The sequence below is a fragment of the Heterodontus francisci genome, chromosome 41, assembly GCF_036365525.1.
Source record: "Heterodontus francisci isolate sHetFra1 chromosome 41, sHetFra1.hap1, whole genome shotgun sequence".
NCBI lineage: Eukaryota > Metazoa > Chordata > Chondrichthyes > Heterodontiformes > Heterodontidae > Heterodontus > Heterodontus francisci.
The window spans coordinates 23,437,575-23,462,074 of NC_090411.1; the positions used below are offsets into that span (position 1 = coordinate 23,437,575).

Below are 24,500 nucleotides of genomic sequence, written 5' to 3' on the forward strand. Positions count from 1 at the left end.
CAATTGCATTTCACAAACCTGTTATCATTTTTTTGTGAATGGACAGCGTTAACAGCTACTACCGTTCCAAGAGACGCCAAGAAGGAAGCCCCTCTTTGACGCCGCGTGGTGCTATTTCCATCCCGGCAGTGTTGCATTTTAATCGAATGTTTAACATTGTTGCCTTGGTAACTGCCGATACTTTCTACAACACGTGACTATCTAACTCGCCGTTGGTTGGTGGAGCGCGTGTAATGAAAGTCCTGATTGGCAACGCGACCAACCTTATCTCCAGCCAAGTGAGACCAGCAGCAGAGACAGGTGAATTTCACTGGGAGTTACAATGGATCCTGAGTGTGCTCAATTTCAAGGTTGGTAGACCCGAAAGCCTAAAATCGCAGAACGTTAAAAAAAAAACTTAAGGATGCAACAAATAAATATTTAACCTATTTCATTTTCTTTTTCAGTTCCTGAAATGGCCAGATTTGCAGGTAAGTGTGGTGTCGCATGGAGCTCTTTGATGGGAATTTAACTGAAACCTGTAGATTTTACGGTAGGAAACGCCGGGAATGCGAGGTTGAAAAATCGGCTCGATTCCGAGCTTCTGAAAGTGGTAAAAGGAAGAGGAAATGGGGGTGGGGGAAGGGGAACCATTGCAGTTTGAAGTCATGGAAGAGAGAGGATGTGCAATAAAGGGTTACAAAAAAAAGACATTTGAAGTTAAGGAAAACAGGAAATTGGTAGAATTTTATAGGGGCCACTCCGCAGCTGGAAAGAACAGAGGCTGTTATAATGTTTCATCACAACCCAGTTCTCAAGTCAGGAAAACGGGAGTCGGGCAGGATGGTTGGTGAAGATATAAAGTGAGACTGCAAAGTAATCCCCATATGGAGAAGCCTCGGCCACTGCAAAAGTTTCACCAACTGAGGAATGCTTCCCTGTGCAACAAATCCAACAGGCATTGGCTCATCAGAGCAATATGTGAAATCTCCTTAAACAAAGAAGGAGAAATCAGAAAAGACCCTGAAGATCAATATTCTTGCCCCGCTTACCGCAGCCCCTGCCCCGCTACTCCCTCCAGGTAGAGGGGAGCGACAATAATAGATCAACCACGATATTATTGAATAGCAGAGCAGGCTCAAGGGGCCATGTGGCCTACTCCTGCTCCTATTTCTTACGTTCCTGCAATTCCTATTCTCCCTCTTAATTATATCCAGCGGTTGCAAAAGATGGAAAACTGTATTACGATCTGGAGAAGGCATCAATGTAGGGGTCAAATTTGGAATCTGATGGATGATAGGGCATACTTTGTGAGAGTTTGCCTAAATGCGAATTGAAATCGCTGTCTCCTCAAGATGTGTGGTAAAGCCTGGCTACCCGACCCAAACCCGACTACGTGTGTCGGGTTCGGTTCGGGTCGGGTCTGTATTCTGTGTCCAGCATTCGGGGTCGGGTCAGGCTGGACTGTACTGTTCAGCTTTGGCAGTCTTGGTGCCACTTGTCATGTCCGCTTATGTGAAAGCCCCAATATAAATACATATTATGTATTAAAACTTAAGTGCGACATGTTTAAACCAAACTTTTCACTGATGATTTAAAAAAAAATTTTAAAAGTGGGAACACCTGTTTTATTTTTCCAGACTGGTTGTAAGTCTGGAAATGTTTACAATTGCCTTAGAAATGCAATTCACATTTAAAATGATTTTAGAGTATGAAATTCAATAACACAAATTAGAGGCTGTCTTCTCTGCCCAAAGGAAACCCAGGAGCAAATTTTAAGGTCCATTCATATTTCAGTTATAGTGGCTGCCAAAATGGTATGAAATTTACTGGATAATTCGAGTAAGTCATGTGAGTTAAAATTAACCTCTAAAGGAATACTAGTGTCTCATTTTATACATAACACATACTTAAAATATAATTTATGAACTTGTTTGTTTTAACATTGCAAGTACAGACTTGGAAACATAGCTGTAGTGTCCTGCCCAGACCACCCTGCTTGTAAGCATGTTGATGATTTGTCTTTTTTAAATAAAACAAAGATTTTCAAGAATTAGAACTAGCCGGTTATTGAAAGAGGCCAAAAAAAAGTCTACCACGGAATTCCATGATGGGATTGTTTATGTAGAAAGTCAAGAAATGCTGGAATCACTCAGCAGGTCTGGCAGCATCTGTGGAAAGAGAAGCAGAGTTAACGTTTCGGGTCAGTGACCCTTCTTCGGAACTGACAAATATTAGAAGTGTCAAAGGATATAAACTAGTGAGCTAGGGGTGGGGCAAGAAATAACAAAGGAGAAGGTGTAGATTGGACAAGGCCACATAGCTGACCAAGAGGTCATGGAGCAAAGGCAAACAATATGTTAATGGTGTGTTGAAAGACAAAGCATTAGTACAGTGTTAACGAACTGAAGATTGAACAGCAGCAAGTACAAACATGAAAAAAAACAGTGGGTAAGCAAACTGAACAAACTACAATGAAATTAAATGAACAAAAGAAAAAAAAATTGTAAAAAAATGTAAGAAAGAAAAAATAACTAAAAATAAAAGTAAAATGGGGGCCCAGTCTTGCTCTGAAATTATTGAACTCATTGTTCAGTCCGGCAGGCTGTAGTGTGCCTAATCGGAAAATGAGATGCTGTTCCTCGCGCTTGCGATGATGTTCAGTGGAACACTACAGCAAGCCCAGGATAGAGATGTGAGCATGAGAGCAGGGGGGAGTGTTGAAATGGCAAGCAACCGGAAGCTCAGGGTCCTGCTTGCGGACTGAGCGGAGGTGTTCCGCAAAGCGGTCACCTAGTTTGCGTTTGGTCTCCCCAATGTAGAGGAGACCACATTGTGAGCAGCGAATACAGTATACTACATTGAAAGAAGTAGAAGTAAATCGCTGCTTCACCTGAAAGGAGTGTTTGGGGCCTGGGATAGTGAGGAGAGAGCAGGTAAATGGGCAGGTATTACACCTCCTGCGATTGCAGGGGAAGGTGCCATGGGATGGGGTGGTGGGGTAATGGAGGAGTGGACCAGGGTGTCACGGAGGGAATGATCCCTTCGGAATGCTGACAGGGGAAGGGAGGGGAAGATGCGTTTGGTAGTGGCATCACGCTGGAGATGGCGGAGGATGATCCTTTGGATATGGAGGCTGATGGGGTGGAAAGTGAGGACAAGGGGAACCCTGTCACAGTTCTGGGAGGGAGGGAAAGGGGTGAGGGTAGAGGTGTGGGAAATGGGCCGGACACGGTTGAGGGCCCTGTCAACAACAGTGGGGGGGAATCCTTGGTTGAGGAAATAGGAGGTCATATCAGAAGCACCGTCATGGAAGGTAGCATCATCAGAGCAGATGCATCGGAGACGGAGAAACTGGGAGAATGGAATGGAGTCCTTACAGGAGGTAGGGTGTGAAGAAGTGTAGTCCAGGTAGCTGTGGGAGTCAGTGGGCTTATAATGGATATTAGTAAACAACCTATCCCCAGAGATGGAGACAGAGAAGTCGAGGAAGGGAAGGGAAGTGTCAGAGATGGACCATGTAAAGGTGAGAGAAGGGTGGAAATTGGAAGCAAAGTTGATAAAGTTTTCCAGTTCAGGGCATAGTTGAAGTTGTAGTTTGTTCAGTTTGCTTACCCACTGTTTTTTTTCATGTTTGTACTTGCTGCCATTCAATCTTCAGTTCGTTAACACTGTACTAATGCTTTGTCTTTCAACACACCATTAACATATTGTTTGCCTTTGCTCCATGACCTCTTGGTCAGCTATGTGGCCTTGTCCAATCTACACCTTCTCCTTTGTTATCTCTTGCCCCACCCCCGGCTCACTTGCTTGTAACCTTTGACATTTCTAATATTTGCTAGTTCTGAAGAAGGGTCACTGACCCGGAACGTTAACTCAGCTTCTCTTTCCACAGATGCTGCCAGACCTGCTGAGTGGTTCCAGCATTTCTTGTTTTTATTTCAGATTTCCACCATCCGCAGTTTTTGGCTTTTATTATGTAGAAAGTCATGTTGTAGCTGTTGTGTGATGTACATCTGGGAAGCTGCTACATTATGATTGAACGCGTGTGCCATTGACCACATCAATGGATCTTGTGGACAAAATCCACTAGGAATTATGAGATAAGCCAAAACACAGGATCCAACTTACTTAATTCTCATTACTGAGTGGGTGAGAGACTAACTTATACCCAAATTATCTTAGTTTTGATAATCCAGTGTTTCAAATGCAAATATTAATAATGAAACTGCATAGAACCAATATTTATTGTATCTAGTCTAGACGTTAATTAGCATTATGCACGCTGTTTTTTTTGTATATATCGGGTGGGGTTGATCAACACTGGCCATCCAAGTACAAATTCTAAATCTTCCACAGTAATGAATTAAAACACCCTGGCATATTAATCTGCTGTTACAGTCTATAATTAGTGTTCCTTGAATGAAGTATTCCTCCATGGGAGTGAATAGAGAGTTGGCTATCTCTAGAAACTCTGTTCATGTCAAAACCATTTTGAAGACATTAAACAGTGTAGCATTATTAATGCAATATTTTCCTATCAAATGTAGATAATTTCATGCAAGCTATAATGGCTGTAGAAGTAATGTTGATTGATTTTCAAAAGCAAGCCTTTGCTCCATTAGTTGCCAATTGTTTCACAGTAACAGACAAGTAACATTGCAAAGAGAAAACCATCTATGAGCTGATCTAAAAAAAAAGTATATCAAACCACATACGCGTAGGAATATACAGGATGTTAGGTGGTTCGTTTCCCAGAGAACGTCGAGCCACTTGTCAGCTGGTGTGGTGGGTGGTGACTTTCTCAGCGGCTCCAAGAGGGAGCTTGATCAGCTCCTGACTGAGAAAGATTGTCATATAGAAGATAAGTTTCTTTATAGGTAACACATGGCCCATGTAATCTCCTGGACAGGTTTTCGACTGCCAGGGAATCAGGGCATTGGAGAGGAAATTTACTGAGTTTTTTTTCCCCCCCCACATTGGCCCAGGGTTTTTATGTTTTTTGTCACTCCTAGTAGATTTAGATGCAAGTTAGGGAGAGGGAAGATGTATTTAGCCATGTTGGTCCTGCTATCGTGGTGTGGGGCAGTCTTGATGGGCCAGCTAGTCTTCCTGCGTCATTTCCATAAGTTTGTAAGCTAGAAATTTCCCTCTATGTCTACCCAAATTGTACATGGACCTGAATGCAATAAATGCTACAAGTACCTCCTTCCTCAATATTGTAGACGAGGAAGTAAGTAGCAGAGGATTTAAAACAGACAAAAGTTGGTTATGCTCTCTGACAGCACCATGTCTGGGTTCCTGAACTGTCTGTTAATGCAAGAGTAATATGGGTGGCTCATCCTCACACTTGTTGATTTATCTTGTCTACCTTAGGCACCCTAGCAGAGTTTGGGAACTCTCTGACACAGTATTACTCATGTAGATTTCCCAATTGCACTACTAATTGCCATTCCCATTAGCTGGTGGCATTGTTTTCTTTTTAATCTACAATTTTTTTCTGTTTCAATAATTTATTTCGGGTCCGGATTGGATTTGGGTTGGCTGTTGGGCCTTGGTTGGGTTTTAATTTTATACCCAAGCCAGGCTTTAATGTGTGAAGGAGCCATGGGAAGCAGTTATTAAAGATATGAAGTGTACGAGAAGACTCTACAGCTATTAACTTTTAGAGTACCATTTTTAAAAAAAACACGTTGTTTTCTAGATGAGCTGACAAAAACCAAAAACCCAACAAGTGAAAGCAGCCGGAAGTACCCTGGTCGAACCCTCTTTGGCACTACATTGGATAGCAAAGGTTTCTACAAAGGTAAAGAATTGTATAAACTAATGTTTTATAGTTGAATTTGTAAGGCTGCTGCACTATTAACTACCATTCTTGTAAAATTAAGGCAAGTAGCATCACAGCATTGTGGATTACTAGAGTGCTAGACCATGGAGTGTTACGATGTTTTTCATCCTGGATTTTTTCCCTCCACTACCACATATGCTCACTCACACACAAACGCACGCACACTTTTTGTTGTGCCCATATAGATACTGTGGCCACAAGAAAAGATCTGAGGCTGGGAATTCTGCAGCAAGTAGCTCACCTCCTTACAAAGCCTATCCACCATCTAAAAGCCACCAGTCAAGAGTGTGATGGAATACTGTCTGCTTGCCTGGATGAACGCAGCTCCAACAACACTCAAAGAAGCTGGACATCATTCAGGAGAAAGTAGCCTGCTTGATTGGCACCCAATCACATTCACTCCCTCTACCACTGTGCACTGTGGCAGCGGTGTGTCCCATCTACAAGATGCACTGCGGCAGCGGTGTGTCCCATCTACAAGATGCACTGCGGCAACTCCCAAACCTGTGACCTGTACCACCTAGAAGAACAAGGGCAGCAGGCACATGGGCCCACCACCATCTGCAAGTTCCCCTCCACGTCGCACACTATCCTAATGTAGAAATATACCACCGTTCCTTCATTGTCACTGGGTCAAAATCCTGGAACTCCCTCCGTAACTGCACTGTGGGTGTACCGACACCACATGGACTGCAGCGGTTCAAGAAGACAGCTCACCACCACCTTCTCAAGGGCGATTGGGGATGGGCAACAAATGCTGCCCTAGGCAGCGATGCCCACATCCCGTGAACTAATTTAAAATACTCTTGTGCTCACTCATGCACGCTGTTGAATTTCCGAGTTTGATTTCATTGCAGAGCAGCCATCCCTCCATAGGACCTTGGTTTAATGCCTCATCTTTAGCGGTGGCTCAGTGGATAGCCCTCTCACTTCAGTCAGAAGGCTGCGGTTTTAAGTCCAACTGCAGAGTTCTGGATGACACTCCAGTGCATTACAGAGCGAATACAGCACTGTTGGTGGTGCCATCTCTCAGAGACCTTGTCCGTCCTCTCAGTTGGCTGTTTATGGGATCCTGTTGTGCACAAATGGGTTCCCATGTTTTTTAAATTGTGACAGTGACAACACTTCTAAAGTACTTCATTGGCTGGAAAGTGCTTTGGGGCATCCTGAGATTGTGAAGGGTGCAATATAAATGCAAATCTCTTCTCTTTTTCTGTGCTCTCATCTCCTGCTTAGAGAAGCATTGAATAGTTACTGACTTTTTGAGTGCGTTTGGAATTTGACCAGGGAATATGGAGAAACCTGGACATGGTCTTGTTCCTTGAATTAAAAGTTGTAAACCCGGGAACTTAATGCAGGAAAAGATTTGAATGGTTTCCCACCAACTATAACCTTCTTACTGCCGACAGTAACACATCCGTAATCTGAACCGACACTCCCTCACTATCAAAGGTGCTGTCTTCTGGATGAGCCGTTAAATTAAGGCTCCATCTACCTGCTCAGATGGACTGAAAGATTCTCTGTCATGTGAGAGAACTTCCTGCTCTTTAATGTCCTGGTTAACTCTCCTTCCTCAACCACCAAAACAGATGATATTTCATTCATTAACTGTTTGTGGAATGCTGGGGTGTACAGATTGGCTGCCTCATTTGCCTGCATGAACAGCCTGACTGCATTTTGACTGATTCATTAATTGTAGGACACGTTGGAACACCCTGCTCCAAACCTTCATCAGTATCCAACTGACGAGCATCCACTTCACAAAATACTTCTGATTTTACTTTTGGTAGGAAGTGAGCATGCCAAGGCCGTACCTTATTTCCTGTTTGGTGGGGACGTACCCAGAGTCATAGCCGCTTTATTCTTCCATTGGTCACATGGCTCCGACTCAGAACATTGGAGGGTAATCATACCCTAACAGTTTACACTTGCTTTCTGCTATTTTCCGCAATAGCCACTGGGATTTTCATTTACTACGTGAAAACAATTTCCTTGGTTTCCAACCTTCACCTTTTAGGCAACCATCCTCTGCTACTGTGTTACATTCCAGAAAACTTGTTGGAGGATGATGCTGGAGCCAATCTTTAGTCAGTCTTGTATTTACTTTACAAAGTTAAAAGGATTACAAACATGCAACTCCTCACTCAAACCTTCACCCAGTTTCAGTAAGTATCTCAAGTATACTCAAGTAAGACCCTAATTAACACCTTCCACCTGTGTATGATTAAACATAATTAACTCAGGATATGAACCTTTCTGTCTCCCATCTGATCTATTCAGGCCTGAGAATACTAAAAGGATGAGCAATCATGAACCTAGTCTCTCATCACTTGAGACCATTGATCCTGTAGTGAATTGCTGACAAGACTAGAGCAATTAATATTGTCGTGCTACTCTTCTGACCTGTATCCTTAATATTAACCCACTTACCACGGGTGGGAGAGGGTCGGGCAGAGGGTTTATCAATTAATAAACAGCAAACACTTCCCCCAACCTGCTGTGTACACATCCGTTGCCATTTTTACAGTCGTGTGTTCTGTGTCGTGATGGCGGGACATTTCATTAACATTTAATTCAGGCTCCCGCTTACGCTGTTGAAGACTGATATAAATAAACTGCTGCTGTTGGGGAAAACCTGACCGTGAAAGGAAGGTGGGGAGGTCCCAGCTCCACAAGTGCCTTTTCCAGCACTGCTTGTGGGCCAGGAGGCTCTTCAGGCCTTGGCCCCTTAAGGAAGCCTTTGGCCTCCATCTGCCAATTATGGCGCCTCTCTAGCGTGTGCCACGATCGGCCTACCATGATTGCCTTCTCCTCTCTCTTTAAATTATCACCTCTTCCCTCACTTGATCCCTCGCCTTCACTATTTAGTTTCAAGCCCACTCTACTGCCCTAGTTATACGATTCGCCAGAACACTTATTCCAGCATGATGCAGGTGTAGATCGTCCCAACTGTACAGCTCCCACTTTCCCCAATACTGATGCCAATGCCTCATGAATCGAAACCCATTTCCCTGACACCAATCTTTGACCCACACATTTTAACTGTCTAATCTTATTTACCCTATGCCAATTTGCTCATGAGGAAAAACTTTTTTACGCAGCGAGTGGTTGGGGTCTGGAATGCACTGCCGGTGAGTGTGGTAGAGGCAGATTCAATCGAGGCTTTCAAAAGAGAATTATTTGGAGAGAAAAAAATGTCAGGGCTATTGGAGAAAAGCAGGGGACGAGGTGAGTTGCTCTTGCCGAGAGCAAGCATGGACACGATGGGCTGAATGGTCTCCTTGTCTGCTGTAACCATTCTGATAAGTTTAAAGCAGTTTATAACAATACGGTCATTTAAATATTGTCGAAAGTTAACTTGAGAAGTGGTCTCCTCCAAAAGCAGCATTGGTTAGTGCTAAGTTAACCAGCTCAGGAAAGTCCTCGGTCTGTGCTGAACTATCCAACCTCCACCAGGGGAGGGTGGGGTATTGGATGCTGACCCCAGCAGGGGGATATTGGCCATTCATAGACTCCAACTGGGAAATGCAGTGAATGTCAAGTGAGGACAGGATTAGCCTTGCATTCTGGTGCTCTTCCCTCGGTTAAATAGCCCAACTTTCATTGTTGAGGTTCACACATGAAGAACAGGTGTGTTGTCAGTTTTTATTTTGTTTTCCTTCCTGTAAATCAAGCACTTTGCCTCAACTTAGAATCTCCCTCTGGTGACTAATTTAAGATTGAGAGTCACTTGTCCTCCCACACTCTGTCCAAGTACAGGAGACTACCACTAGGTGGGGAAATTAGTTTAGACTGGTCAAGCTCTGCATATGAGGCAAGAACCTCACAACTGGCCAAGGGCCAAGAAAGCGAATCGGTCGCTCAATAATTGAGTAAATTGAAACCCACTTTCCACTGTCAAAAGGAAATAGTATAATCCAGGGTGCCACCTGTTTCCTAAATGATTACTCTTAATTATAGGGTTAACAGAAGAAGGACAAGTTTTGGATACGTCAGGTGGTGCCCAGCCTAGTCACCAACCAGTGCCTCAGTTGGAACAATGCAGGGGCAACTATTGCAGGAATGAACCAGTAAACATTCCTCAACCGGGACAGAGAGACTGTCTTGATTCCTTGAGAGTGATGAGCCCCAAACCAGAAAGTACCAAGAAGGCAATTGGGACAAATCGTGACGCCAAAACTGGCACGGCCAGGGATTGCAAGTGTAAACTGAAGACGTCTAGCAAGATAGCGACTCCCAGCCGCGATGGAAGAATCACTGTGATGCAAATCGACAGCCCGATATCCCCTGTGCCTAGCACGCCGAGAGTGACGAGTGATGGCGTACCATCACCGTCGTGTGAGACTCCAGAGCAGCTTCCCAGTCGAGAAGAGGGCTGTGTAATTCCCAAAAATATTAAGCATAAGTTTGGGAGCCATGTTGTGGATGAGCTCCTAACGGATGATGAGGTTAGTTTGAAGGAACGCTTGTAGAGCTGGTTTCTGCTGGTAACAGTAAATCCCAATTGTCCAAACTTGCAAACCTCCTTTCTCCTCTTCCTCTTATTTTCACTCGTTTCCAAACATGACTCCTTTCTTTCACCCCAAGCAGTTGTTTATGAAGGAAATCTCTGCATTAGTATTCCTAAATCCCCAAGGTAATTAAGCCAAATTGTGGAATAAAAACAAAGCCGCCGGCATTAAATCACGACATGTCAGGTCGAAGAGAACATTCTTTTCCACCCCCCCCCCCCCCCCCCATAGCGAACTGAAAATCATAATGTTTATTTATTTTAGAGATACAGCACTGAAACAGGCCCTTCGGCCCACCGAGTCTGTGCCGACCATCAACCACCCCTTTATACTAATCCTACACTAATCCCATTTTCCTACCACATCCCCACCTGTCCCTATATTCACCTACCACCTACCTACACTAGGTGCAATTTACAATGGCCAATTTACCTATCAACCTGCAAGTCTTTGGCTGTGGGAGGAAACCGGAGCACCCGGAGAAAACCCACGCAGTCACAGGGAGAACTTGCAAACTCCGCACAGGCAGTACCCAGAATTGAACCCGGGTCGCTGGAGCTGAGAGACTGCGGTGCTAACCACTGCGCCGCCGTGTGGTTCTATTCAAAGAGGAGCGGGGAATTCTCCCTGGTTTTCTGGCCAATATTTATCTCTCAAGCAACAGGTTATCTGCTCATCATCACATTGCGGTTTGTGGAATCTCCCTGTTCACTAATTGGTTGCTGTATTTTCTATATTATAACAGTGACTTTTCTCTCTCTTTCTCGTCTCCTCCCCCTCACTTTTTTAAAATTTGTCTTTCCAGTAGGTACCTATGAAATAAGATGGTGTTTTGTTAAATTGCATTACAATAGTGATATTTCTGTACATTTTCCAGCCTTTTTTGTTTTTTAAATACTGGATAATTGCATTGACTAAAAAGCTACAAAAGCACCATTTCAGTAAAGGACCACTCAGTAGACCATCAGTAAATTGCATCATCCCTGGTCAGCACTGAGTCTTGCTGGTCTCCTGTAAACACCCTCCTCCTATGGGGGAATGTAGACATTAAATGAGGTCCAGATTGTCTCAATTGTGATGATCCTCACAGAGAAATAGCCTCCGATACTCGGCCTTGGGAAAGAAATGTTACTTTGATTTATCTGACCAAATCGCCATTCTAGCCAGCTTATTATTGTTGTTTCTCTGAAGGTTAACAAGTTCCTTAGTCAGAAGGAGCAGCCATCAAAGAGCTCGGATTCTGAGGATTCCCCAATACCTCTACAGAAGACGACCATTGATCATACAAACTGGTATGACAGAATAGGCTATCCTCTCCGAAGTAACATCTTCCCAGGTACTGCCGATTTCTGCTAAAAATCTGACACAAAATATTCTTGTTGAAAAAGTCAGGGTTGATGGGTGGGGCCCCTGTTTTTCTTGATGTATGTTAATGCCATTGACTTGGGCGTGCAGGGCACAATTTCAAAATTTGCAGATGACACGAAACTTGGAAGTATTGTGAACTCTGAGGAGGATAGTGGTAAACTTCAAGAGGACATAGGCTGGTGGAATGGGCAGACAAGTGGCAGGTGAAATTTAATGCAGGAAAGTGTGAAGTCATTCATTTTGGTAGCAATAGGCAATATAAATTAAGGGGTACAATTCTAAAGGGGTGCAGGAGCAGAGTGGCCTGGGGTATATGTACACCACTCACTAAAGGTTGCCGGGCAGGTTGAGAAAGCGGTTAATAAAGTCTCTGGGATCCTGGGCTTCATAAATAGGAGCGTAAAGTACAAAAATAAGGAAGTTATGATAAATCTGTTAAAAACACTGATTTGACCTGAATTGAAATGTCCAGTTTTGGGCACCGCACTTTAGGAAGGATGTTGAGGCATTAGAGAGGGTGCAGAAAAGATTTACGAGAATGGTTCCAGGGCTGAGGGACTTCCCTCATGGATCGATTGGAGAATTTGGGTCTGTTCTCCTTGGAGAAGAGAGATTAAGAGGAGATTTGAAAGAGGTCTGGGCAAAATCATGAGTGGTCTGGACAGAGTAGATAGGGAGAATCTGTTCTCATTGGCTGAAGGATCCAGAACCAGAGGACACTGATTTAAGGTGATTGGCAAAAAAAAAAGTAACAGCAACATGTGGAAAAACTTTTTTACGCAGCAAATGATTAGGATCTGGAATGCACTGCCTGAGAGTGTGGTGGAGGCAGATTCAATCATGGCTTTTAAAATAGAGTTGGATAATTATCTGAAGAGAGAAAATTTGCAGGGCTACGGAGAAAAGGCAGGGGAGTGGGACCAGTTGCTGTTGCAGAGAGTCAGCATAGACACGACATGACACATTTTGACCCAGTGACAATGAAGGAACGGAGATATAGTTCCAGGTCAGGATGGTGCGTGGTTTGGAGGGGAACTTGCAGGTGCTGGCGTTCCCATGTGACTGCCGCCCTTATTCTACAGGTCACAGGTTTGGAAGGTGCTGTTGATGGAGCCTTGGCGAGGTGCTGCCGTGCATCTTGTAGGTGGTACACACTGCAGTCATTGTGTTCTTGGTTGTCTTGCATTAGGGGGAATTCCAGTGACCCCTACTGGTCATAGACATTGGGTGAAAAATATAGTTTCAGCTTTCTGGCAATGTAATATTATATAGAATTACATAGCATCTACAGCACAGAAACAGGCCGTCCAGCCCAACTGGTCAATGCCAGCGTTATGCTCCTTATGGTCCTCCTTCTGTCCTTTTTTTTAATCTATCAGCAGACATGGTTCTGTCAATCCTGGTTTAAAGAGAAACCGTTAAAAATATTTGCAGACTTCCCTCTGATATGACTCACTCATGATTATATATATCCTTAATGTTCATTGCAATCATTCAGATTCCGAATCCATGTACATTCACTTTTTCCCCTGATTTCCATTCTAGAGTCAGGTGACCGTGTGTGCATGCATGTAGCTTGGTAACATCAAGGAAGTTGGCTGCTCCCAGCAGGACAGTTTTGTGTGAAAGCAAGTTAATTTAGGAGCAATTCCTCTTTCTTTTTTCTTTCGCTCGCTCGCTCTTTTGCTCACTCTTTCTTTTGCTCGCTCTTTCTTTCACTCGAAATTTCGCCCGCTTGCGTGCTCTCTTTCGCGCGCTCTCTCTCTGGCGCTCGCCCCCCCCCCCCCACTCTCGCCCGCACCTCCCCCCCCCACCCCCCCCTCCTCGTGCCCCCGCTCATGCTCCTCATCCATATGAATGATGGGCAGAATGACCTCCTTCTGTTTTTTATTCTTTCATGGGATGTGGGTGTCGCTGGCTAGGCCAGCATTTATTGCCCATCCCTAATTGCCCTTGAGAAGGTGGTGGTGAGCTACAGTCCATGTGAGGTAGGTATACCCAGTGCTGTTAGGAAGGGGGTTCCAGGATTTTGACCCAGCAACAGTGATGGAACGGCGATATAGTTCCAAGTCAGGATGGTGTGTGGCTTGGAGGGGAATTTGCGGGTGGTGGTGTTCCCATGCATCTGCTGCCTTTGTCCTTCTAGTTGGTAGCGGTCGCAGGTTTGGAAGGTGCTGTCTAAGGAGCCTTGGTGCGTTGCATTTATTGATCTGTAAAGTCCCTCTCTGTTGCCTGGTCCTGTTCTTTAGATACACATGTTTGGATAATATCCTGATGGATAAACTCTAGACTTGCAACACTTCAGAACCTGACCTCCAAATCATCTTTCTGAATGGGGCTGAAAATTATTGAACAGCCTCAACCATAGTTGTATCCTATTATGAAAGTACACAAGTAACCAATATCTGTCCATTCCAACATAACCTATTTTTATATTTATTTATGCTGTGCTACTTTCATACTCTCTGCCATAGCTGCACTCTGATTTCATGCCATGTATTGTAGATTGTAAGTTAATGATAGTAGAAGAGTGGGGGAGGGAGGTTAATTGGCAGCATCCACTATAAGAAGGAAATTGATGGGGATAGATGGGTCGAGGGCTAAAATGCCACGCCATTAGCTTTCCAAGCCACTTTAAGCTCAAGCTCAAACTTGCGATCATTGACTTGTACAATTTTGTAGCTCTCATTTCTGTGGATAGGGTTTTTCCTCACTGTGTGTCTCGTCTGATGTCACTTTCAGCAGATTTTCTGATGAGTTACTTGATAGCTGTGTTATTTTGCAAATTGAGCTTAACATGAGTGAACAGCATGGAGTAAAGTACATCTGGTACGTGTGGTAAACTGTTCTCGATGCTCTATTTTGTGACGTCAGGTTTCTCGGGTGAATGGAAGAGTGAAGCACACTCCACCTACACAAAAGAGGTGCATCACCGCTTTAAACAGGACCCCAACCATTGGCACGGCAGAATGTCTGATGATTTCGGTACAGTATAATTTTTTTAGCACTTGTGTGTCTTTCCTACTCCAAACATGATTTTCATGGTTCTAGGTGTCTTGTCAATGATACCTTGTAACAAGGATCTGAATGACTAAAGTAGTTGGGGTGAAAAGGCGATGGTCCCTCTTACTAGTTGTATCCCTTACCCTCACCCCCAAAGGCAATTAATGCACTGTTTTGGCCTTGTTAAGACAGTCAGCAGGCATCTCCACCACCCTCACTCAATGCCTGGTTTTCATATGTATCTTGACGGGAATCCTTTGTGGATGTCTGTGGACCTGTACCTCCATCGTTGGCTAGGATCAGGGATTCTGGCCCATGCTACTGCCTCTTAACCTGAGGCAGCTGTATCTAGCCGTAGGGTTTCTACCCCGGCCTCTGCTGAAATTGGCGGGACCAGGGAAGATCGGGAGACAGTGGGGATTGATTGCACATGGCAAGTTTCTGGCTCCGAGCTGGTGTCTTTCCAGCCAAAACCATTGAGAGAGCCCAAAGTAAAATGTCACAGATGCTGGATAATCCAAAACAAAATGCTGCAAACGCTCAGCAAGTCAGGCGGCATCTGTGGGTGTGTGATTTTTTTGTTTTGTTTTCTCATTCTTGCTACTAACTCACACAACATCCTAAATTGAATACTAACCAAAAAATTAATTTGTGTATTTGCTCCTGTTGGTGTGTAATTACTTTTGTCATTTAATCACTCCTACTGTCCACTCTATCACAGACCTTCCCTTTTGTTCTTTCCTCTACCCTCATTGCTTTTCCCTGCCTCTGTACTTTCTTAAAAGCTGTTAAATCTCTTAACCTCTTCCCGTTCTGTTAAAAAAAATTTATCGACCTGAAACTTTAACTTTATTTCTCTCACCACAGATGCTGCCTGACCTGCTGAATAGTTCCAGCATGTTCTGTTTCTATTCTCAGCTTTCCAGCATCTGCAGTATTTTGCTTTACTAGCTACACAATGTTGCCCTAAACACTGCACAATACGGAGTCACCCGGCCCTTTTTAAAAGTCTTTGAGCTCATCCAGTCAGTTCAGAGATCTCCGCCTTTGACCAGGGATGTGTTGAGTGTAGCCATGGCAGTTTTCCTCCCAGAAATGGCCCCAAGCTGCTGTTAACCCATCTCTTGGTTGCTAGATTGGGAATGATGGGATTGTGAATAATGGCCAACCCTTGGTCTTCAAAGTACTGTCCAGCAGAACACTGGAACATAGCCAAATCCATTTTCTTGGCAATAAGGTTCCTGTTTTTTGGATGGGTATGGGGAGGGAGGGGTGCAGGGCAAGGCAGATGATTTGGAGTTTTCCACGCAGGCCATCAGTGAGTCAAGGAGGTCTTCAAATAGGTGAATTTTCCATCCCTTTTTTTGTTTGCATCTTAAAATATGGATTTGAGGAAAATGATTCAATTTCAACGAGTTGGCATCTTGACGCTAGCAAGACTATCTGTTGTTTTTTTTAGGTCACTGGGTTGAGATGAATGTTCTCCATGAGAAAATGAAGAAAGCATTAGGGGAGTTGGAGAAACGATTGCAAAATACTTAGAGCTACCAAGGACATAAAACAATGAAACAAAAATCGCTTCTCTTTTGTCTGTTTTGTGTAATGTAAAAAGAATGTGATGACGTCCCATTTTGAATAGGTGCAATTTTAAGCTAGCGATGAGAATGAAAGAGTTCCCGCAGATGTGAGTCTTCATTGGGCAGAGGACATCTGCTGGGCTGGCGCTGATCCCCATTTCTCCATTGCTGTATCCACTGAACAGCCAGGGAATTTATGACTGTGTCCTGGTCCTTGAGGTCCCCTGTTGTCGTCCCACATTTTCAGATCTGGCCCTCATTTCATTTCCCTTGGAAAGTCTGACTGAATCCTTCCTGGCATCAAGCCCAAGATTGTTTGCCATCAAAATTGAGTTACCCAACAGTATAAAATTAGACACTGGGGATCTGATCGTGAATAAAGAACTCTTTTACCAATTAGTTTGTCTTATGTAGTGAGTTCCATGAGATATGAATTACCTAAGAAAATATGAAATTGGAGCAGGAATAGGCCAACTGGCCCTTCGAGCCTGCTTCACCAGTCAATGCGATCGTGGCTGGTTTGCTACTCACCTGTGCCTTCCTGCTCTATCTCTATATTATTAATTCTCTTAATATCCAAAAATCTATCAATCTTTATCTTGAATATACTCAATCACTGAGCATCCGCAGCTCTCTGGGGTAGAGAATTCCAAAGGTCCGCAACCCTTTGAGTCATAGTCATTTACGGCACAGAAGGAGGCCATTCGGCCGATTGAGTCTATGGCCAGTTCTCCACGGAGCTATCCAGTCAGTCCCACTCCCCCGCTCAATCCCTGTAGCTCTGCAAGTCTATTTCCCTCGTGGCCATTCAACTTCCTCTTGAATTCACTGATTGTCTCCGTTTCCACCACCCTTGCGGGCAGCAAGTTCCGGGTCATTGCCGCCCGATGCGTTAAAAAAAACTTCTTTCTCATATTCCCCCTGCATCTCTTGCCCAAAACCTTCAATCTGTGTGCCCAGTCCTTATACCATTAGTTACTGGGAACAGGGTTTTCTTGTTCACCTTATCTGAGCCTGTCATAATTTTGTACACTTTCTATTACATCTCCCCTCAATCTCCTTTGTTCCAAGGAGAGCAAACCCAGATTTTCCAACCTAACCTTGTAACTAAAATTCCCCATCCTTGGATCCGTTCTGGTAAATCTCCTCTGCACCCTCTCGAGGATCCTCCCTCTCATCCTTCCTGAAGCGTGGTGACCAGAACTAGATGCAATACTCCAGTTGCGGCATATCCAGAGCTTTTTTGAAGGTTCAGCATAACTTCCCTGCTTTTGTACTCAATGCCTCTATTTATGAAGCCCAAGATGCCATATGCTTTACTAACCACTCTCTCAATATATCCTGCCACCTTCAAAGATTGATGCAAATGAAGCCCCAGGTCCTTTTGTCCTACACGCTCTTTACAACTGTGCCATTAAATATATATTGCCTCTCCCTATTCCTTCTGTCAAAATGCATCACCTCATACTTGTCTGTATTAAATTCCATCTGCCACCTGTCTGCCCATTCTACCAGCATATCTATACCCTGTTGCAGGCGGTTTATATCGTCCTGAAGAAATTTCTCCTCATCTCAGTCCTAAATGGCCGACCCCTTATTCTGAGACTGTGACCTCTAGTTCTAGAATCCACAGTCAGGGGAAACATCCTCCCAGGATCTACCTGTCAAGCCCCTTAAGAATTTTATGTGTTTCAATGAGATCACTTCTCATTCTTCTAAGTTCAAGGGAATATAGGCCTAATCTCCTCAATATCTTCTCATAGAACAATTCCCCTCATCTCAGGAATCAATGGAGTGAATTTCACACAGCTTTTTTGATTTTGTTTTTGGGCTAATGCAGTGATATATGCAGCATAGACTAGGGGCCCATTTGCAAATTGCTTCCCTCACCTGTAGCCTTTCGGACTTAATGACCTGACTGGCTTTGTGCTGTCGAGAGCTGGAATGCAATTTTGTACCCTCTCCTTTTCTTGCTCTGTGATGAGAGGAGACGAGGGAATAAACTAGCAAAGACCACCTCACAACCAGAATGGAAAATGTGAAGGGTCTGTGCTAAACCACACCTGTCGTTTTGTTTCTCTCTCTATTGATGAGGAGGTGCCTGGTCTCTATTTGATAACTATCCAAAGCAATATGATTGAAATTCGGATCTCACTATGTGGTGGGGGCCGGCGGGGGGGGAGGTGGAGGAAATAATCAACAAAGACCCCTGCCTCTTCGACCTGAGGTGTGATGTGCCAGAGTGTCGCTGGAAGTGGGCCTCGGAAAGATCCTAATTGGGATTGCTGCCTTCTACGAAAGCTGAATGAATAACTTGGGCTAAATAGAAGAACTCTTAAAAGTTGTCTTCCCACCAGATCGTGAGTTAATGGGTCTGGATTTGAATGCTGAGCACAGGTGAAAGCAAAGTGTTCAAAAGCACCATGGAGGCCTATTTCCTTAAACTTTTTGTTTATGTCTAGGTCTGGAATAGATTGTGGAGGTGGGAGGGATGTGATGTACAGTATTTGCTCTCCGAGCAATGAAAGTGTTGTAAACAATTGACCCTCTGCTGTAAACTGTGGAAAGCCAGCTTTTCAATGTAAACAGTCCCGATGAAAATGTCACAACTGCTTTAATGTGAGAATCGGAGTCAATGGGTTGATCTGAATTTGTGTGATAGTGATCAAGATAAAATAAATATAAATGGTTCCGATGTATCCAGATGCAGCAATGTTAAATACTGCTATTATTCATTTATAAATTACATATTAATATACGGCTTTGCTGAGACCACATCTGGAATACTGTGTACAGTTTTGTTTTCCTTTATCTAAGGAAGGATATACTTGCAGTGCAACAACGGTTCACCAGATCGATTCCTGGGATAAGATGGTTGTCCTATGAAGGGAGATTGAGTGGAATGGGCCTATATTCTCTGAAGCTCAGAAGAATGAGAGATGATCTCATTGAAATGTATAAAATTCTTGGAGGGCTTGACAGGGTTGTTGCTGAAAGGCTGTTTCCCCTGGACGGAGAGTTGACAGTCTCGGGATGAGGTGTCAGCCATTTAGGACTGAGATGAGGAGGAATTTCTTCACTCAGAAGGTTGTGAATCTTTGGAATTCTCTACCCCAGAGAGCTGTGGATGCTTGGAGAATGAGTATATTTAAGACTGAGTGACAGCTTTTTTGGGCACAAAAGGGATCCAGGGATATGTGGATATGGTTACCCTCCACTTGAGCACTAGCCTGATCTGATACACTTGCCATGTTCCCATATCCCCATATCCCTTAATTCCCCCTTTTTCCTATCGAACCTGTCCTTAAAAGTTGACAGTCTCTGCTTCGATCACCAACTCCAGTCTCACAACCCTCTCTATGAAGAATTTCATCTTCTCTCTTCCCTAAGTCTTTTACAATTAATTTTACTTCCATATTTTCTCAATCTGGATCCGTCAACAGTCTTTTTTTTTCTACTCTGTATCATCCTTGCACAACTTTAAACTTCAATCAAGTCTGATTGAAAATGTTGATATCCTTTTCACATTTGTGTTTCCTCCGAAGAGGCAGCATCCGAGGGGTTCAGGTGAGGAGCAGAAGCCAAAATCCTTTCCCGAATAGACTTGGAGAGCTTAGTTAAATAGGTCTGCTTACATAAAAACTAGGCGACGTATTTGAGAAAAAAATCCACGTTACAGGTCTTTTCCCGATCTTTACCAGAGCTCACTGACCTGAAATGTTGACTCTGTTTCACTCTCCACAGATGCTGCCAAACCGGCTGAGTATTTCCAGCATTTTCTGTTCTTATTTCAGATTTCCAGCAACCGCAGTATTTTGCTTTTGTTGTAGCAACCTAGGGATCTGTGATGTTCCTCAACATCCATCCTTATCTCAAACGTGGAGCCCAAAGCATGCACAGTTTTCAACTGTGATCTTACTAAAGTTTTTTTTTTGTAGATTTTCTATTACGTTTTAACTTTTTATATTCTGCACCTCTTACCACAATGCAGTACTTCAGTTACCTTATTTTTAAGGCTTTATCCACTTTTCCTGTCTTATGAACCAGAATCCTCATTCCCTCTACACCCCACGCAAAATATAATCATTACTTTCACCATAATGTGCCGTTTCACAGTTATTAACGTTGAATTGCGTCTCCTACTGTTCTGCCCATTCCACCATCTTCTAACTTACTTTGATTCTCTGAATCCTTATTCTTTTGTAGTATAGTTACTGTGTTGGTTGATGAATAAGGGTTTCCTTGTTAACAACTATCCATCAAGTTGTGTCAAGGGTACTTTTAGATCCATCTGAGAGGACAGATGGAATCTTGATTTAATGTCTCCCCCAGAAGGCGGCACCTCTGCTAGTGCAGCACTCCCTCAGTATGGTCCTGGGTGTATCAGCTTAGATTCTGTGCTCGAGTCTCTGGACCGGGATGTGAACCCACAACCTTCTGACTTAGAGGCGAGAGTGCTACCAACTGAGCCACAGCTGACTATGAATTTCACAGGGGGAAAGATCTTGGGTGAGAAGTTATGTTGACAATCGGCTGGCGCAGGGAGAGAAACTGGAGGATTGTTTGGGTCACTTTCCTCGTTCTACTGTTTAAAGGTGTCTGGACCGCAGAGCTGCTGGCCTGTGAGAGGCTATCGAGAAACTTCCAGCGGTACATTGAAGAGCGGCCGAAATTACCGAGGAACTGGCCTGGGGTAATCTCAGCACTTGAACTGGGTGAATGTGCTATGTTACCGCAGCCAAGGCAACCCAAAGCACTGAAAAAGGTCACCCCAAAGCCAAAGAAAGTCACCCCTAGACCAGAAAGGACCACCGCAAAGCTGCCGATTGCCATGCTGACGGAATCCCAAGGACAGCCTGAAACACCAGCTGGGAAGAATGTCAAAAAGGATGAGGCATTCTGGGAATTTTATAACCAACCTCTGCCTCCACTGTAAACCTGAGACTGCTGGGCTTCATCTGCTCAATGAAGACAGACTTACATTTATATAGCACTTTCCACCACCACAGGATGTCACAAAGTGCTTTGCAGCCAATGAAATACTTTTGAAGTGTAGTCACTGTTGTAGTGTAGGAAAAGTGGCAGCCAAGTTGTGCACAGCAAGCTCCCACAAACAGCAATGTGGTAATGATCAGATAATCTGTTTTAGTGATGTTGGTTGAGGGATAAATATTGGCCAGGACACCGGGGAGAACTCCCTGTTGTTCTTCAAAATAGTGCCATGGGGACTTTTATGTCCAACAGAAAGGGCTGCTGGGACCTTGCCAATGAAAGCTTTTAATGAATGAAATCTTTCACAGAGTGACAGAGAGAAGTTTACACAGGAACGGAGTCCACTTGTCAATGTTCGCCCTCCTTTGAATCATGCGTCAATTGTCCGCCATTTTACTTGCTCTTTCATTCACTGCAGTTTCAGCCCTATCTGTGGGGTTTTGATAGAGGAGATAGGAAGAAACTTTCCATTGGCAGGACAGCTAGTAACCAAAGGACACCAATCTAAGATAATTGGCAAAAAAAAAAATCCAGGAGAGCGATGGACGGGCAATTTCTTTTATGGAATGACCTCCCATGCTGTATGATTCTATGAGTATGTACTTTCAGCTGATTTGTATTTTATTAATTATTTACACAGTAACTATTCTTAGACAGCTGCCAGCTGCAGAGAAATAACTGTCTCCCTAGGCTCACAAGCTTTCTAAGGTTTAGCTCGTGCACTGTGAAACTGGAACGACCTTTAATATTGTAGTAACAATACAATTGGGGAGACGGTGGTGCAATGGTAATGTCACTGAACTAGTTATCTAGAGACCCATGCTAATGCCCTGGGGACACTAGTTCAAATCCCACCATGGCAGCTGGTGAAATTTAAATTCAATTAATCATAAATCTGGAATTGAAAGCTAGTCTCAATAATGGTTCCATGAAACTATCATCGAATGTTGTAAAAACCCATCTGGCTCACTAATGGCCTTCAGGGGAGAAAATCTGCCGTCATTACCGGATCTATACGTGACCCCAGACACAGCAATGTGGTTGACGCTTAACTGCCCTCTGAAATGTCCTAGCAAGCCACTCAGTTGTCAGGGCAATTACTGATGGGCAACAAATGCTGGTCTTGCCAGCAGTGCCTGTATCCCATGAAAGAAAAACAAATTGTTGCTCTGATGTCAGGGGAACTGTTATTACAGTAACATTAAAGTACGAGCATAAATTCCTGAAACACTCTTTACATGGAGATGAAACAAGTTTGATTTTTATTTGACTGGCAATGCACCATTCTGTATCACAATCCTTTTCCTTTCAAAACAAATGAGTATAAAGGGGATTTACAAGAATGTTGCCAGGCCTTGAAAATTGCAGCTATAGGAAAGGTTGGATAGGCTAGGGTTGTTTTCCTTAGAACAGAGGAGGCTGAGGGGTGACTTAATTGAGGTGTACAAAATTATGAGGGGTCTAGATAGCGTAGACAAGAAGGACGTGTTTCCCCTAGTGGAGAGGTCAGTTACCAGGGGGCACAGATTTAAGATGATTGGTAGAAGGATTAGAGGGGACATGAGGAAAAAAATTTTCACTCAGAGTGTGAGGGGTATCTGGAGTTCACTGCCCGGATCAGCGGTGGAGGCAGAAACCCTCAACTCATTTGAAAGGTACCTGGATCTGCACCTAAAGTGCTGTAACCTGCAAGGTTACGGACCAGGTGCGGGAAGGTGGAATTAAAATGGGCAACTAGTTTTTTCAGCTACGATGGGCCTTTTTCTGTGCCGTAACTTTTCGACAGTTCTGTGGTTCTAAATTATAATTTCAACCTAATCTGTCTTTTTGTTAGCATTTTCCTTCTATATTTTCTATATCTCTTGGAATCAGGATAGGGGAGCAGGCAGGAAAGTGGAATTGATGTAGCAGGGTTGGGTTGGCATCCTTTCATCTATGAAAGATGATGGACACGCAGCAAATAATCCATTTGGGCGGTGGGGGTGGGGGGGGGTCTTCTCCTGGTGCACTTTTGCTGATGGATGTGAAGGCCAATCCTTGAGAGGTAGGTTTTGCCACAAGTGCTGCACATGAAGCTGCCAAGTGACGCTGTGAGTTGTTTTTGATGTTGGTGTCTGTTGCCAAGCTGCTGTAGCCACTGGTGTGGTAGTGCACACCAGTCCACAGGATGTCACCATTTCCCAGCTAGTCACTCCTAGGTGCGATTGTTGACATTTTAGGGTCTTCATGTCACGCTTGCAAGACTCCTTGAAGCGGAGCTTTGGGCGCCCCACTGGTCGTGTGGCCTCAGCTACCTCACCATACAGAAGGTCCTTGAGTGTGCGACCGTCATCCATCCTGCGGATGTGTCTGATCCACTGAAGCTGCCTCTGTTTGATTCGTGCCAACACACTTGGGAGCTCTGCCTTTGAGAGGACTGCCACATTTGTGATTTTGTCCTGCTAGGATATACCCATAGTGTGCAACAGACAATGAATATAGAAATTATTGAGCTTCTTTTCCTGGTTGGTGGGTGGGGGGGGGTCACCCATGTTTCACAGCCAAATAGCACATTGCTGAGAACACAGGTCTTATCAGCTTGGTCCCAAGGGTCAGCTTGGTGTTATTCCATGTGCCTTTCGCAAGTCGGCCAAAGGTGATAGCTGCTTTCTCTGTGCGTGTATAGAGCTCTGCAGCAAGGGACAGATTGTCTGTCACTGTGGACCCAAGGTAGCAGAATTTACTAACCACTTCCAGTGGGATGTTATTTAGTGTGATCAGGGGCAGAGATGCAACATCTTGTCCCATGACCATGGTTTTCTTGAGGCAGATGATCAGCCTGTATTGAATGGTGTAGCAGGCTCAAGGGCCAGAATGCTCGTAAGATTGGTCTACTCCTTCTCCTAGTTCTTATGTTATTTTACATAGATGTAAGATGGCCATCAATAAATCCACTAGGGAATTTAGGAGAAACTTCTTTAGTCGGAGAGTGAGCAGGTGGAACTCGCTAAACATGGCGAATAGTGTGGTCATGGAAGGGGAAGCTAGATAAACACAGGAGGGAGAAAGGAATATAAGGATCTGCTGAGAGTGAGAAATGGACAGGGCGGGAGGAGGCCCATGTAGCTTATTTATATTTAGATTTAAGCTTTCTCCCACTCCAGCATGAACTCCCTACAATGAAGGCCGAGGTCCAGGCCAGCCGCCACGTCACTACAACTCCCAGCCTACCTTGCGACTGGA

The 24,500-nt window shown here is 44.1% G+C and overlaps 1 protein-coding gene across 3 annotated transcripts; it reads left to right on the top strand.

Moving 5' to 3' along the window:
* The first annotated feature begins 211 nt into the window (after positions 1 to 211).
* Positions 212 to 24,487, top strand: LOC137353633 (uncharacterized). Of its 3 annotated transcripts, none has more exons than XM_068019984.1 (7): positions 212 to 350; positions 447 to 470; positions 5,684 to 5,785; positions 9,788 to 10,275; positions 11,530 to 11,674; positions 14,581 to 14,691; positions 20,882 to 22,480. In XM_068019984.1, the coding sequence occupies exons 1-7, from the start codon at positions 323 to 325 to the stop codon at positions 21,220 to 21,222; spliced, it is 1,239 nt and encodes a 412-aa protein (XP_067876085.1). In that variant the 5' UTR covers positions 212 to 322; the 3' UTR covers positions 21,223 to 22,480. The 3 variants fall into 3 exon arrangements, with proteins under 3 accessions (XP_067876085.1, XP_067876087.1, XP_067876086.1); XM_068019986.1 differs by lacking the exon at positions 20,882 to 22,480 and adding an exon at positions 24,422 to 24,487 and having other exon boundaries at positions 218 to 350; XM_068019985.1 differs by lacking the exon at positions 20,882 to 22,480 and adding an exon at positions 16,169 to 19,041 and having other exon boundaries at positions 220 to 350.
* The last annotated feature ends 13 nt before the right edge of the window (positions 24,488 to 24,500 follow it).